The sequence below is a fragment of the Saccopteryx leptura genome, chromosome 1, assembly GCF_036850995.1.
Source record: "Saccopteryx leptura isolate mSacLep1 chromosome 1, mSacLep1_pri_phased_curated, whole genome shotgun sequence".
NCBI lineage: Eukaryota > Metazoa > Chordata > Mammalia > Chiroptera > Emballonuridae > Saccopteryx > Saccopteryx leptura.
This window is the reverse complement of record NC_089503.1, coordinates 275,479,694-275,492,543: the sequence shown is the minus strand read 5'-3', so window position 1 is coordinate 275,492,543 and position 12,850 is coordinate 275,479,694. Positions and strand designations below refer to the sequence as shown.

At 37.1% G+C, this 12,850-nt stretch overlaps 1 protein-coding gene across 4 annotated transcripts in view; it reads right to left on the bottom strand.

The window, feature by feature from the left end:
• Positions 1–1,128: 1,128 nt before the first annotated feature.
• BCAT1 (branched chain amino acid transaminase 1) overlaps positions 1,129–12,850 on the bottom strand; it is a 118,257-nt gene continuing 106,535 nt past the window's right edge. For all 4 annotated transcript variants that reach the window (XM_066354388.1, XM_066354369.1, XM_066354379.1 and 1 more), the window contains exon 11: positions 1,129–7,744. In XM_066354388.1, coding sequence (XP_066210485.1) covers positions 7,703–7,744 — 42 coding nt within the window. In that variant the 3' untranslated portion in view covers positions 1,129–7,702. The remainder of the gene's footprint in view (positions 7,745–12,850) is intronic.

The following is a 12,850-nucleotide window of genomic DNA, read 5'->3' as shown; positions in this document are numbered from 1 at the left end:
TTGACTCAACAACCTTTTCCTGGACTTTCCAAACTCTGCATGCAACTTCTTGATAAAGATCATCATAGAGGCCAGTATTTCCAGTTTGATAGGGTCTGGAGAAGGTCATTGAGCACTTTGACACTTTTATGTTGCTTATAACTCCTTGAAAAATCTTTGGTTTTTCTGCACTTGCAATCACTGAGCCGAATCATAAGAAAATGAATATGAACTATGTGACCCTCAGATATACCGTATTTGGCTTTATTCTAAGATATTTGCATAGGAGGGCAATTTATACAAGGCCTGGTTTGATTACAAAGACACACCAATGTTTGGTAAGTGTAGATTAAATGCCTTTTCTTTATAGTGTTTTTTGTTATAAAGCTGGTTAGCTACATATGGGTGCATTGTTTTATCAATAAGGTTGGTTAATTATAACCATGAATGGAAAGAAGTAATCTATTCTCCTTGTTCTGTGCAAAATTCTAAAGATAAAGCTACATTTTACTACACATTCATACCTAGGAGAAAGGACAATCTCTAATGCACATTGTGTTTCTTAACCAAATATTTGAAAATATGTACATTTCTACTCCGCCTAGTTGTATGGTGTAACGGTGGTGGCTGAGGCAAGTTCTCGCTGAATTTGGGCAGACAGTAGAGAAGTTGCAGAGCCGAGTGTCGGGCCATACCCACTTATTGGAGACTCACCAAGACAGGCAAGCAAATTAACAACAAAAGAAAAAGAGCTAATACACAAAGAAAATCTGCTTTTCACAGTGAAGGGCAAGAGTGCAGGGAGAACTGCACCTCATGGTGGTGGGAGAGCGATCTGCAGCCATAACTGCGGAGGGGAAGCACTGCAGCCTTCCATAGACCACACACATAGCAATGCCGCTCAGACGAAGTGATTGCAGCCAGTAAACCCCTGAGCAAGCCGAACACAGCTGTTTCCCCCACATATGGTTTCAGGTCTTTTTGGTGTATTCAATTCTTTTCATTCTCTCTATGCCATTTGGGTTTAAAAATCCCATACTACATTTACATCCCACAACCAAAAACCTTGGAACAGCTTTAAAATGATTATTAAACATTATTATTTCATGCATCCAACAATGCCAATTTCAAGGGACTGCACAAACAGGATTCCTTTAAATGGTTTTATTGATGACAGAAATAGTGCATAATTAAAGACCTGATGAGGAACCTGCAAACAATGAAATATATGTCCATTGCTAGCAAAATACAACAATTCCAGGTTCTTTAGACATTACAAAGTCCTTTTCCCAACAGATGGTTCGTATGTAACAAAGCCATTTTATAATGTTCAACTGTGCTTCTACAAAACCTTCGAAGACTGAGGTAGTTTCCTTTACCCACTATGTTTTCCACAATTTCGTTACATAAACTTTTAGTGAGCTTAAATCCTTTTAATATCACCTTTAAAATTTTTTTCAAGAAAGCCAATTCTTATTTACAAAGTTTTTATTTCTTTCTACTTGATTTTCCTTAAAGAGAATTTCATGAATCATTACACAACTAGAGAAATTTGAATAGCAATGGCTGTGGTTTTTCATTACAATTAAATTTAGATGTGAAAACACATTCTAAAAATTCCACAGTTAAGCTGATATTTTCCTTCTCTATCTCTAAACTCTAATTTAAAAACTACATCCTCAAACAACTTATTTTCTCCCAGCCACCATAACAAATAAGCACAAATTCTTTAGAACAGTGGGTCAGGTTCCATATATAGCTAGTTGAGTGCATAGCAGGATCGCTCATTCCTGTAGATCAACAGGTTAACAATTTATAGATCCTCAGAGAATAGCTAGCTTATTTTTAAGATGATTCAAAATCTACTACAGCCATACTCTTGAGACTCCTGCATTCTTCAAAAATTCATCAACAAAGTAGAAACTGAGGCAGATACCTGAATTCCTTTCTTAACCCTGAGAATGACTTTAATGACCACATGCTGTTAGCTGGAGGAAACTGCATGTTGTTGCACATTTTCAGTAAAAACTAAATGATAACATTCAACTAGTTTCCAAAGCAGTCAACTTTCACGAAGGAAAGGGGATAATGGTAACTACTATTTCTAAGGAGGAAAGCCAGTCACAGTCTACTCCAGTCACAATCAACTCCTTGTCACTTATTCTTTTATTCAGCCTCAAGAAGCTTCACAAATCTTAGACTTAAATGATTGGAGAAATGGCACAACAGATCTTGTAGACTATGCAATTCTATAAGAAAGTGTTGTTTAAGTGGGTATTAATTAAAATGTTTTCCATATAACCCAACTCTCAGATTGTTACCTGATGACTCTGGCCTAATTCTGCTTTCTGTTGAACTGCCACTGTATTTAATCACTTCCTAACTGGCACTATTTGTATTACTTGAGAGCTGTGTTGAAAGCTGAAGATCCCTATGGGTGGTAGAATAAGAAGCTCCTTTGGAGTAAGCAGAAGCAAGTCTCATTCTTTTCTTTTTACTTGTTCTATCATTCCTTTCTTTCTCTACCTCCAATTGTTCTTCCTTTAAGATTTCCTCTAGATAAATTTTTCTCATAAGTCAATAATGGGTAGCAATGAGATAGTGGATATGCAGACAAATCTGTCAATGAAACTAAATTTTAATTCATTCCCATACCGCATCTTACGGTTGATTCTTACTTCCCAACATTAGATTCTGTTGAGCACTATACAACTCAAATTTTAGGCCATACTAACTGATCTACTGTGGGATGAGAAGTATACTTTCAGACAGAAAAGGATTATTTAAAACTTCAATTTTGTACCCAGCAGATTTTAAAGGCTGCTTCATTTTCTAAGACTAAATTTTATGCCTTTATCACTCATTAAAGCAAATGTTTACATATATATGACACCAAGGGGTTACTTACCCGCACACACTACTAATCCTGTTTCATGTTTCATGACCAAGCTTCCTCCCTCACTCAAAAACATATGAAGTCTTTTATATGTATGCTAAAGATGAAATCATACCTTTATATTTAAAGGGGCTTTTGGCAAGAATAAAAATGAATCTCTTAGCAATACTTTATTTAACTGGCCTTTCCTTTAAAATGTCAAATTTTGAAAAATCATTATTAAAGTTAGTCTTCCACCTGGTTTTTTTTTTTTTTTTTTGTTTTTTTTTTTTTTTTTTTTTTTTGAGTAGCTAGATCCATTATTTTAAAGCTAACATCCAAAATAGTTTGAGTCATAATAGACATTTTCCCAAAAAAGTTCACTCCAGGAACATTTCACTTCAGCATTACCTCACTTTTGAGTTTACAATGAGCAAAGATGCTGTAACTTGAGCTGTTCCTTTGTTAGATGTAACCTGACAACTCAACAGTGCTCCAAGAGAAGGCAGTTAACAAATGGCCAAGAGGCTGGTGGTAAGTAGCAAACCAGGAGGTTATCCGCTGTCACATCAGCAGTGGCTGAATAACCCCTAAAGACTAAGTAGACTGCAATTTCTTGTTAAGAGATGTGCTCTGGCCTTTGCCTCATTATCAAACTGCATTAAATGCTGTTTTTATATCTAAAATTTTAACTAGTAGCATATGAACAACATGAGGGTAGCATACAGAGGTGTGCAAAAGTAGGCTTGCAGTTGCCAGAACACAGAACACAGTTTATTCCGGTATTATATATTTTTTCATACAAACAACTGTAAACCTACTTTTGCCAACCCCTGTATATATATACTATTTATTTTCTAAAACTAACTTCCTAATCCTTATTTCAAGTTGTGTTAGATATACATTTGTGAGTGCTCAATTAACATTTATCAAATTAGCCAAAAAAAAATAACTTTCCTCTCCATGATCTTTGTCAATTAATAGGTTAGAATTATTGAAAGGCTGGCACCCTTGCCTCGTTTTGGAGGAGATACCTGGAAAAGAAATAGCTGAACAAATCTACGTGTAGCAAAGCAAAGAAATAAATGTTATAAAGTGTCCTCTAAAATTACTTGCCAGGATTACTCTTTGTAACTTAGGTTTTTGCAAATCCACATTACAAAGGAGAATTCCTTGGTTATTTAGAATCAGGACTTGGAATAAGGGATCCTTACAGTACTTCTCTAACCTCTAATCCAGCCCTTTGTTTTAATGAATCCAGCGAATATTTACTGCTCTAATATTTTTAATATCAGTCATTGAAAGTGAACAAATGCTATCATTTTCTGCTTAAATTCCATTTTTCCCAATCATAAGGGTAAACTGAACATATAATTTTAAAAAGAAACTTTTTAAGAAAGAAGAATAGAATACAGTGATGCCGCACCAAGTGGGGAAAAGAAATCAGCTGATTGGGTGGCTCAATTCACAGCACAAAGCCCTAACCTGCAGCTCAAGCTGCAGCGGTCATCAAGGGCCCCTATGACAAAGCTTTTGACTAAGATAAACTCATTAGCTGCCTTCAAGTGCCCAACAATGGTCTGAGTTGAGGAAAGCAAGACCGCTTGTTTAGAGACAATTGTATCAAGCAACAAAACTGATAAGGTGAAGAATTTTGACCCCGGGAGTGTAATGCAGCTTCCATCTTCAGGACTGCTGACAGCGCATGTCACATCATTGACGTCCCATGCACTTTCTTGCTGCTGCCTCTGATCTTTTCTCCCCCTTATAGAAATCTCTTGAGAAAAGAAGAAAGGGTATTTACCAGGGAGGAAAAACATAATTCCCTAACCAAGTTTCTTGGTCATTTCTCTTTCCCTTTTCCTTTGTACTTTTGAAAGCAAAGGGTAAAGCAGGCATTATGAATGCATTCATTCCTGCTAGCTGTATGGTATGCGCCCCATGTGCTGACTCTTCTCTTGGTGCATCATGAGTTAATCCTTAATAAATCACTGTACCTTAGAAAATTCCCCATAGTAAATATCTTTAAAAAATGCTCATGTTTTGTCTATGTTGGAACACTTCATTTTAAAATCTTGGTATCTACTGATGTGCTTTACAAGAAGCTGACAAACTCGGTCTGAAATAAAAAATAAACTGAAAAATGTGAGAGGAAAAGAACATGCAAAATCAGTTGATCATTATCATTTTAAGTGCCACCAGTTCTGTTTATATTCATGCACATGTGAATTGCTGAATCTCATTTGATCAACCAATTAAACATTAAATAATTGCAGCCAATTATGCAAATATCAGCAACAATATTAATTTGTTGATCTTTTTGAGCAGATTAGCCTTACATGTTCCTAATGCTAGACTATCTTATGCCTTAAATGATCAATTAGTGTTACAATAACTAAGTCTTGAAGAATGGATAATTGCCTAGTTATAAATGTGCCACTCTTGCTATATTAATCCATTGCAATTACACAAATAGTGCACAAGGAAAAAAGATGTTCAGGGCTACAGGGGTAGAAAGGGTTTCTTCTCAGAAACTAAAGCAATCATACCTCTGACTACAGAGAACATCATCATTAAAAAGGAGCATATTTTGTTATTTCTCAACTTTTATAATCTTGATAGGTTAAGCATAAGGTAAAAAATAAGATGAAAATGCTTACTTGTTTAGAATGCTTTTCTAGAAAAGGAAATCTATCAGATTATTTAATTAAAACATACTTGGCCTTTGGCATTCATTTCCTATCCACAGGGAAAATCCCATGTACCTACTATTACAAGCTGGAAGATGAAATTATCTTGGCTGAATCTGAGGTGAGTGCAGGGAGGTTTAAAAACATTCAACCACTTACTCCATAGAAACTTCATTTATTATTGTCAGTCATGAGGAAGCTAAATCTATTTAACAAGTTAGTGTCAAGGTAAATTTCCTGTCTTATAACTTAAAGGGGAATGGCTGATTTTGCTGTTTTAGGAGACCTTCCATTGTTTATTTTAAATGTATAACCTCAATTGTCATTAAGTCTGGTAGGAAAGGGTTAAAATGTTCTTAAATTTTGATAAAAGAAGTCATACAGACATCATGTGGAAACATTGTTCTCTAGTTTTTGGAATAAACATAGCTTGCCATACTCAATTTAGAAATGCACAGTATAAAGTGCATTAATAGCCAACAAATGATTGCCATTTTCAATAGGAATGTGGGTCTAGCCAGGTATGTGCTAGTTGACAGATTAAACTTACTTGGAAGTCTTTTCTAGATACTATATTAAAAATGAGGTCCCAGGATTTAGCGAAGGTGTTTACCATTAGAATGCTACCTGAGGAAGAAGCACAGACAGCAGATAAAGCACCTGAGGTCTGAAAAGTACAGACTCTCCCAACCTCAGATCAACAATTAAAAGCCCCTTAAAAGATATTTTTACCATTCTTTTTCATCCTAGACTTCCCTAATTTTCATTTTACCATTCCTGTCTAAAAAGACCCCATGGCCAACCGTCTTAGAAAAGAATCAAAGCCTTATTTGCTATGTGTTGCAAAATGCCTTAAGGAAAATTTTTCAATGCATCAAACTTTTAGAATGTTTTTTTCCTTTGCTTTGAAAAGTGAAAATGTGATCAGCAAGATGAAAGTTATTAGTAGCGAAGAAAACCAAAATACAATATCTGAGAGTTGACCTTCCAAGGGTAAATGTTTTCTATTTTACTTCCACTTTCCCCCAGTTAAACCAGAATACAGTTTTAACTCAGATCTCCTAAACAAGGAAAATACCTTCTAGAATCATTCTCCCTGTCCCCTAACCACATGCTCATCCAATCCTCACTCAATAGAAAACAGCACCCAGAAAATCAAAAGTATAAAAAGCAGAACATAACTCTCTTTACTTTCTACTAAAAATCTAATTATGATGATTTATCTTGTATCTAACACTTAACAGATAACATTTGTCATTTCCACTAGGTTGGTATGATGTCATGACTTCTCTGTAGAGTTATAACTTCAACTCTAAGACAGTCTTTACATATAAAATAATTCCTCCAAGGAACAATGCCTGTGAGTATCTCTAATGACTTAGCAGTCCATGGAAAATAAAGACAATAGGAGGTAAATATACATGTCAGAATCAATTACAATTCTAATAAAGAGGTTTCATAATATAGAAACAAAGAAGGTTCACTTCTATAGAAGGTAAATATTCATTTATTCATTATCTACTGAATACCTACTGTGTGCTAGGCACTGGGGAGACAAAGATCTCTAAGGAAAAGGCCCTCAGTGTTGTAGTAGAGCCTAACAAGCAGCCAATGACAACATGCATGAGAAGACTATGACATCAAGAAGAAGGACGAGATTTATCCTCAGATGAACTTGGGGGCCTGCAACAAAATGTGACGTGAGGAAATTAAGTTTTTCAATGTTCTGATTTAAAATAACAAACCACTTTCTGAAGATGAAAATGCGTCCCAGGAAGTGTTGCCTATGAAATTTACTCAGATCAGCTTTCAAACACCACAAAAAACTCATTTGGTTGAGGTGCAGAATATAACTTAAGCCAAAGAAAAAGCAAACATTTTTGTATCTGAATGAAGTACTAATGGAGGCACTAAGATTAGTGAGAAAAATTCTATGCTCTATGGCTTGCATTACTTTTCTAAGGGAAGGTAAGATAAGCCTCTACTACCAAGTTTACAAAACACCATTTGATGACAGCAATTCATTTTCTCTGGCAAGACGAAACAATCACCCTGCTAAGCACTGATACTATAAACTACATTATGCACAACTAAAATCAGGTAGCCAAAGAATCTATCATAATTCAAAAGCACAGAGATAATATCCTGTGTTTTCCATTCAGGATATGATGATTGTCCACTCGCTCTCTTCTCTTCCATACTACAACAAAAACAAGAAAACATGCGTCAGTAATAAGCTAACAGTGCTGGAACAGCTTATAAATAAACTCAATACAAACAATGTTGTACAAAAGTTTCGCTTGTTTTGAACATTAAAAGTATATTCACATTAAAAATAAGATTAGCAGAAACAACCAAATACCTAGAAAGAATCACAAATTTTATAATTATTGATGAACTCAAGTTTATAGTTGATGTAAGTCCCTTAGGGCAGTGGTCCCAACTCCTGGGCTGCGGACCGGTAACCGGTCCGTGGGCCATTTGGTGCCGGTCCGCAGAGAAAGAATAAATAACTTACATTATTTCCGTTTTATTTATATTTAAGTCTGAACAATGTTTTATTTTTAAAAAATTACCAGATTCCCTATGTTACATCCGTCTAAGACTCACTCTTGACGCTTGTCTTGGTCAAGATACATTTGTCCGTCTCACCCTAAAGGCCGGTCCATGAAAATATTTTCTGACATTAAACTGGTCCGTGGCCCAAAAAAGGTTGGGGACCACTGCCTTAGGGACTTAAGAGTGTGATTTTTCATTACCACTCTGCATTTAGCTTCTACTCTCCGAACAACATTGACTGAGTTGAACTACTGTTATCTTCACTCTGCAGAAGCGATGCTCAAAGTGTATTTTCGACACCGGTAGCATCGGAGTTACCTGAGGTAACTCTGTTAGAAATGCAAACTCTCAGCCGCACCTCAGACTTCCTGAGTCAGAAACTCTGCAAATGTGTCCCAGCAACTCAGGTTCCAGCAAGCACTTCAGGTGACTCTGATGGGAGCTGAACTTTGAGAATGGCTGCTCTAACGTCCCGCTTCTCAAGAGCATTTTATGTTCATGGCCAAAAATATATATTGACAAGCCCGGTGGGCCTGAACAGTGACTGTTTTCTCAGGGAAAGTTTGTATTATGTTAGCATCTCAAGTTTTCTTATCCCTTCTAAAATCACGGAGCTGCATCATAATCACAATTAGATTATTTGCACCAGCAGATTTCCTTTAGCAGACCTAAATTTCAACCTTTGTAACTGAATTAAATGAAACATAAAAGATATGCCAGATGTCAGAAATGAAAAGCCAGTTCTAAATTCATTTGTTCATTTATTCATTCAACAAGCATCTATGTTTAAGTGATTGTTCGCCCCCCCCCCCTTTTTTTTTCTGGTGTCAGAGAGGGACAGATAGGGATAGACAGACAGGGAGAGAGATGAGAAACATCAATTCTTCGTTGCGGTTCCTTAGTTGTTCATTGATTGCTTTCTCATATGTGCCTTGATGGGGGGTGGGGGGGCTACAGTAGACCAAGTGACCCCTTGCTCGAGCCAGCAACCTTGGGCTCAAGCTGGTGTGCCTTGCTCAAACCAGATGAGCCCGTGCTCAAGTTGGCGACCCTGGGGTCTCGAACCTGGGTCTTCCACATCCCAGTCCGACGCTCTATCCACTGCGCCACCGCCTGGTCAGGCAGAGTGTTCACCCTTTGAGCAAGTACTGCATGCTAGCACCACTGTACCAAGAGCTTTACTGACTTATTACCTCACTTATCCCCATAGTAACCCCAGATAGTATGTGCCATTATCAATCCTATTTTATGAATGAGGAAACTGTATACCAGAGAGATAAAATAACTTAAGGTTCTGGTTAGTCAATGGTAGACTCCATACTCTAGCCAAGGTCTCTCATACCAAATACCACCTTCTTGACCCCACGTAGACTTCCCTCTACATGTTCACATAGTCATGTGTGGACACTGACATTGGAACAGGTCTTCCCTACCCAAAGGAGCAAGCCATTAAGTCTGCCACCAGCTGTTTGCTTAAATCAGAGTTCATCTCCTTTTCACATGACTTGGCTCCTTAGTCCTAATAAAACTTCAGCTGAAATTAATACAAAACATCTGAAAATTGTGAATTGGAAAGAAACTAAATGGCCACATTATTTGGATGAGCCAAATATATGGGGCTCTTGGTGTTACTTTTTTACTTTAGAAGAATTCCCCTCTTCTTGATTCTGTATACTGGAATTTCAAGAAAGATTTCTTTTATACAAAGTACTGCTGCTTAAAAATCGAATGCGAAGAGCAATGAACTCTTAAGCCAAGCTTCTCATGTTCCACCTAAGGACACTGAGGCTCTAGGAAACTCATAGTCACAAGCTCAGCTCTCCTGCCTCTGTCCGTTGCTTTTTCTCCTGTGTCACATCGTCCAACTGCTGTGTTCAAGATCTCTGTGAGCAGAACCTATTGAACTAGAAAAATTACTGAGAGCCAAGAATAGGTCTACTTACAATTTCCTGGTTTACATGAAAAAGAGAAAGAAGGAAGCCCAGTAACTGACTAAAGTGACTTGCTGAATCCACATCAGAAATTAGTACCTAGAGTGTGGCTTTCCACTACTGATGCTGTTGATTCATGATGGATGCTGGATCAAACACCCAAATTCCACCTAATTTATGTATGGTCAACATGATGTAAGGTAAGAGCAAAGTACGTGTTTTATTTTTCTTATTTTATTCCCACTATTAGACACTTTACCATTAATAATAATTGAATGTCATCATACTGGCATTTTAGCAGGTCTAAAGAACTGTGATTTATGACCACTATGATTTCATTTTGAATCTCATCGGTTAAAGTAAATTTGCTTTCAATTAGTTGCTTTAGTTTTACAACCAGCGGAAAATCAATTTAGGTTACAATCACAGCCACAGGCCATATTACTCTGTGAATATGTATAATGTGCATTAAATTCTACCTCTTTCATCCTGCTTTATGCTTTTATGTAAAATCATGGCATTCTGAGATATATACAAGAGATAGAATAATACAGGTAATTCATAATGTCCAGACCTAGGCAGTTAGCAGTCATAGTTTTCATGTAGATGATGGATAGTTTAAGTCAATTTTGCATGGGCAAATAATTCAAAGTAGAGATGGCAGATTATAGCAGAGATAAAAATTATATGCATTCCCCAAGAGTAGGTGTCCAGAGGAGGAGGGAAAAGAGAACACATGCCTGCACAGGCTGGGCAGTCCTTATACTATTGTCAATGTCATTACAAACCAGAGCAGCAGGCCCACAACGTCAACATCTGTCAGGCCTTCTGTAAGCCACATTTACTTACTGTTGTTCATGGCAATTGAAAATGGAGCTAAAGCAACATTGGAAATCACCTTGAGGCTGTGAGGAAAACTATCTGTGTGATGTGCGGAACTTTTATCTTTTCATGAATGCCAGTTAGAACACTCAACCACAACATGACTAAGGACAAGTTCATTACCTCAGAGTCAACATATGTATGGCAAATATTTTACATGGCCCTTGCTAAAATGCCTCTGACAGTCAGCAGAGAATGTTTAGACACAGAAAAGGACATGGCCTTACTTTCTACAATGCCATAAAAATATAGTAAGTGCTATCGTTCTTCTAAAATAGTCTGTCATTCTTCTTCTATATCCTACCCAGTGGCCATGCAAAGCTCTGTAATCCCATAACAGGGAAAGGAGTGTGTATGTACTAGGAAACAAGGAGGGGCTGAGAAGCTGGGCAAGGGACTGCGTCATTAAGGCAATCTGGAAATGGTCACTTAGGCTGCACACAAACTGAAGGCGAGCTCAGGACATCTGCAGGGAAAAGGGTGGGGCCCTAACTTCTTACGCAACTGAAAGTCATCAAGCTGTTCCACTGAAAACAAGAAAAATAGTATAACCACAAATGCTCATTTAGTCTCGCAAAGCTGTAGCCGCTATTGGAAAAAAAGATTTTCTTTAAATTATTATTCCAGCTGGTAACCTGCATTCAATATAGATCCTGCTCTTATCCCACTCAGGCTTTTCTTTCTTTTAAAACAATTTTAAAACAGAGTAATCTTGAAATTTATTTACCTATTTTTTTAAGTTAAATTTATTGGGGTGACATTGGTTAATGAGATCATATCGGTTTCAAGGGTACATTTCTATGACACATCATCTCTATTACACTGTGTTTTCCTAAACCGGTTAAGATGTCCACCTCTTGGTCTTCACAATCGCTACTTCCTACCTTCTGAAACCTCAGTAGCAGCACTGCCAGTTAGTTACTCAAACACACCATCCCAGAGAGTAAGACCTGGGTTTCAGCTTTTAGCTAATCCTGACAGCCGTCTCCATGTGTATGTCACTCTGAAAAATTATAAATCAGGTTCTCTGGAAGTATTTTTGAAGAATAATTTGACATTATTCGAGACTTTCCTCCCACCTCTCCTCAGAATGTGTCACTATACAACAGCAACATGGTTTTTTGTTCTTTAGTATATGCTTGCTTGATCACTCACCCATTCATTCTTTTATTCCTTTATTCAGAAAATATTACTGTGTATGTACTATGACTCAGACCTTGTGCAGATGACTAGAGTGACAAAGAGAATAAAACAAGTCCTCTATTCAAACAACCTGAGAACAAAGACTAGTGTGTAACCAGTATATAATTTAAGGAACATATTGTGATAATCCCAGCTACTAAGGAAGCTGGAGAAAGAAGCATTATTTCAGCGGCTGAATGTGTGCTCAGACCAGAGGACAGGATGTTTTTCAAGAGAGATTTAAAAGGTTCCAAAGGACATGTGTCTTGAAGGACAGCCAATACCTTATAAAGTGGGAAAACTGTAAAAAGTACAGAAACAGGAAGAAAGCAGCAGATAGCAAAGCATACTGGAAAGCAGAGAAGACCCCAACTGGTCAGAGCACAGGTGACTAGGATGTTGAATAATGGAATAACAAAAAGTAATAGGAGAAAAAAGAATCATGAGCAACATGAAGAAAGTTCTCTGAGTTTAAGTTTGGGTAAGTATGAACACAGAAGTGTTATTCTCTGTTGCTTAAACAGAGAAAAAGAAAAAAGAAAAGAAACTGCCATTTGAAATGTTCCCCTCCAGAGAGGTATTTGTAGGGCAATCTAAGACCCAGGGAACGAATATGAATAATTAGCCCAATGGGATGAATACTTAATGTTAGAGATTCTTACTCATACACAGAAATACACAGGTTAAATGAAAATCGAATCTGCAGTTATGAAGAACTTTTCCCCCGACATCACCTTGGAAAGAATCTGAAG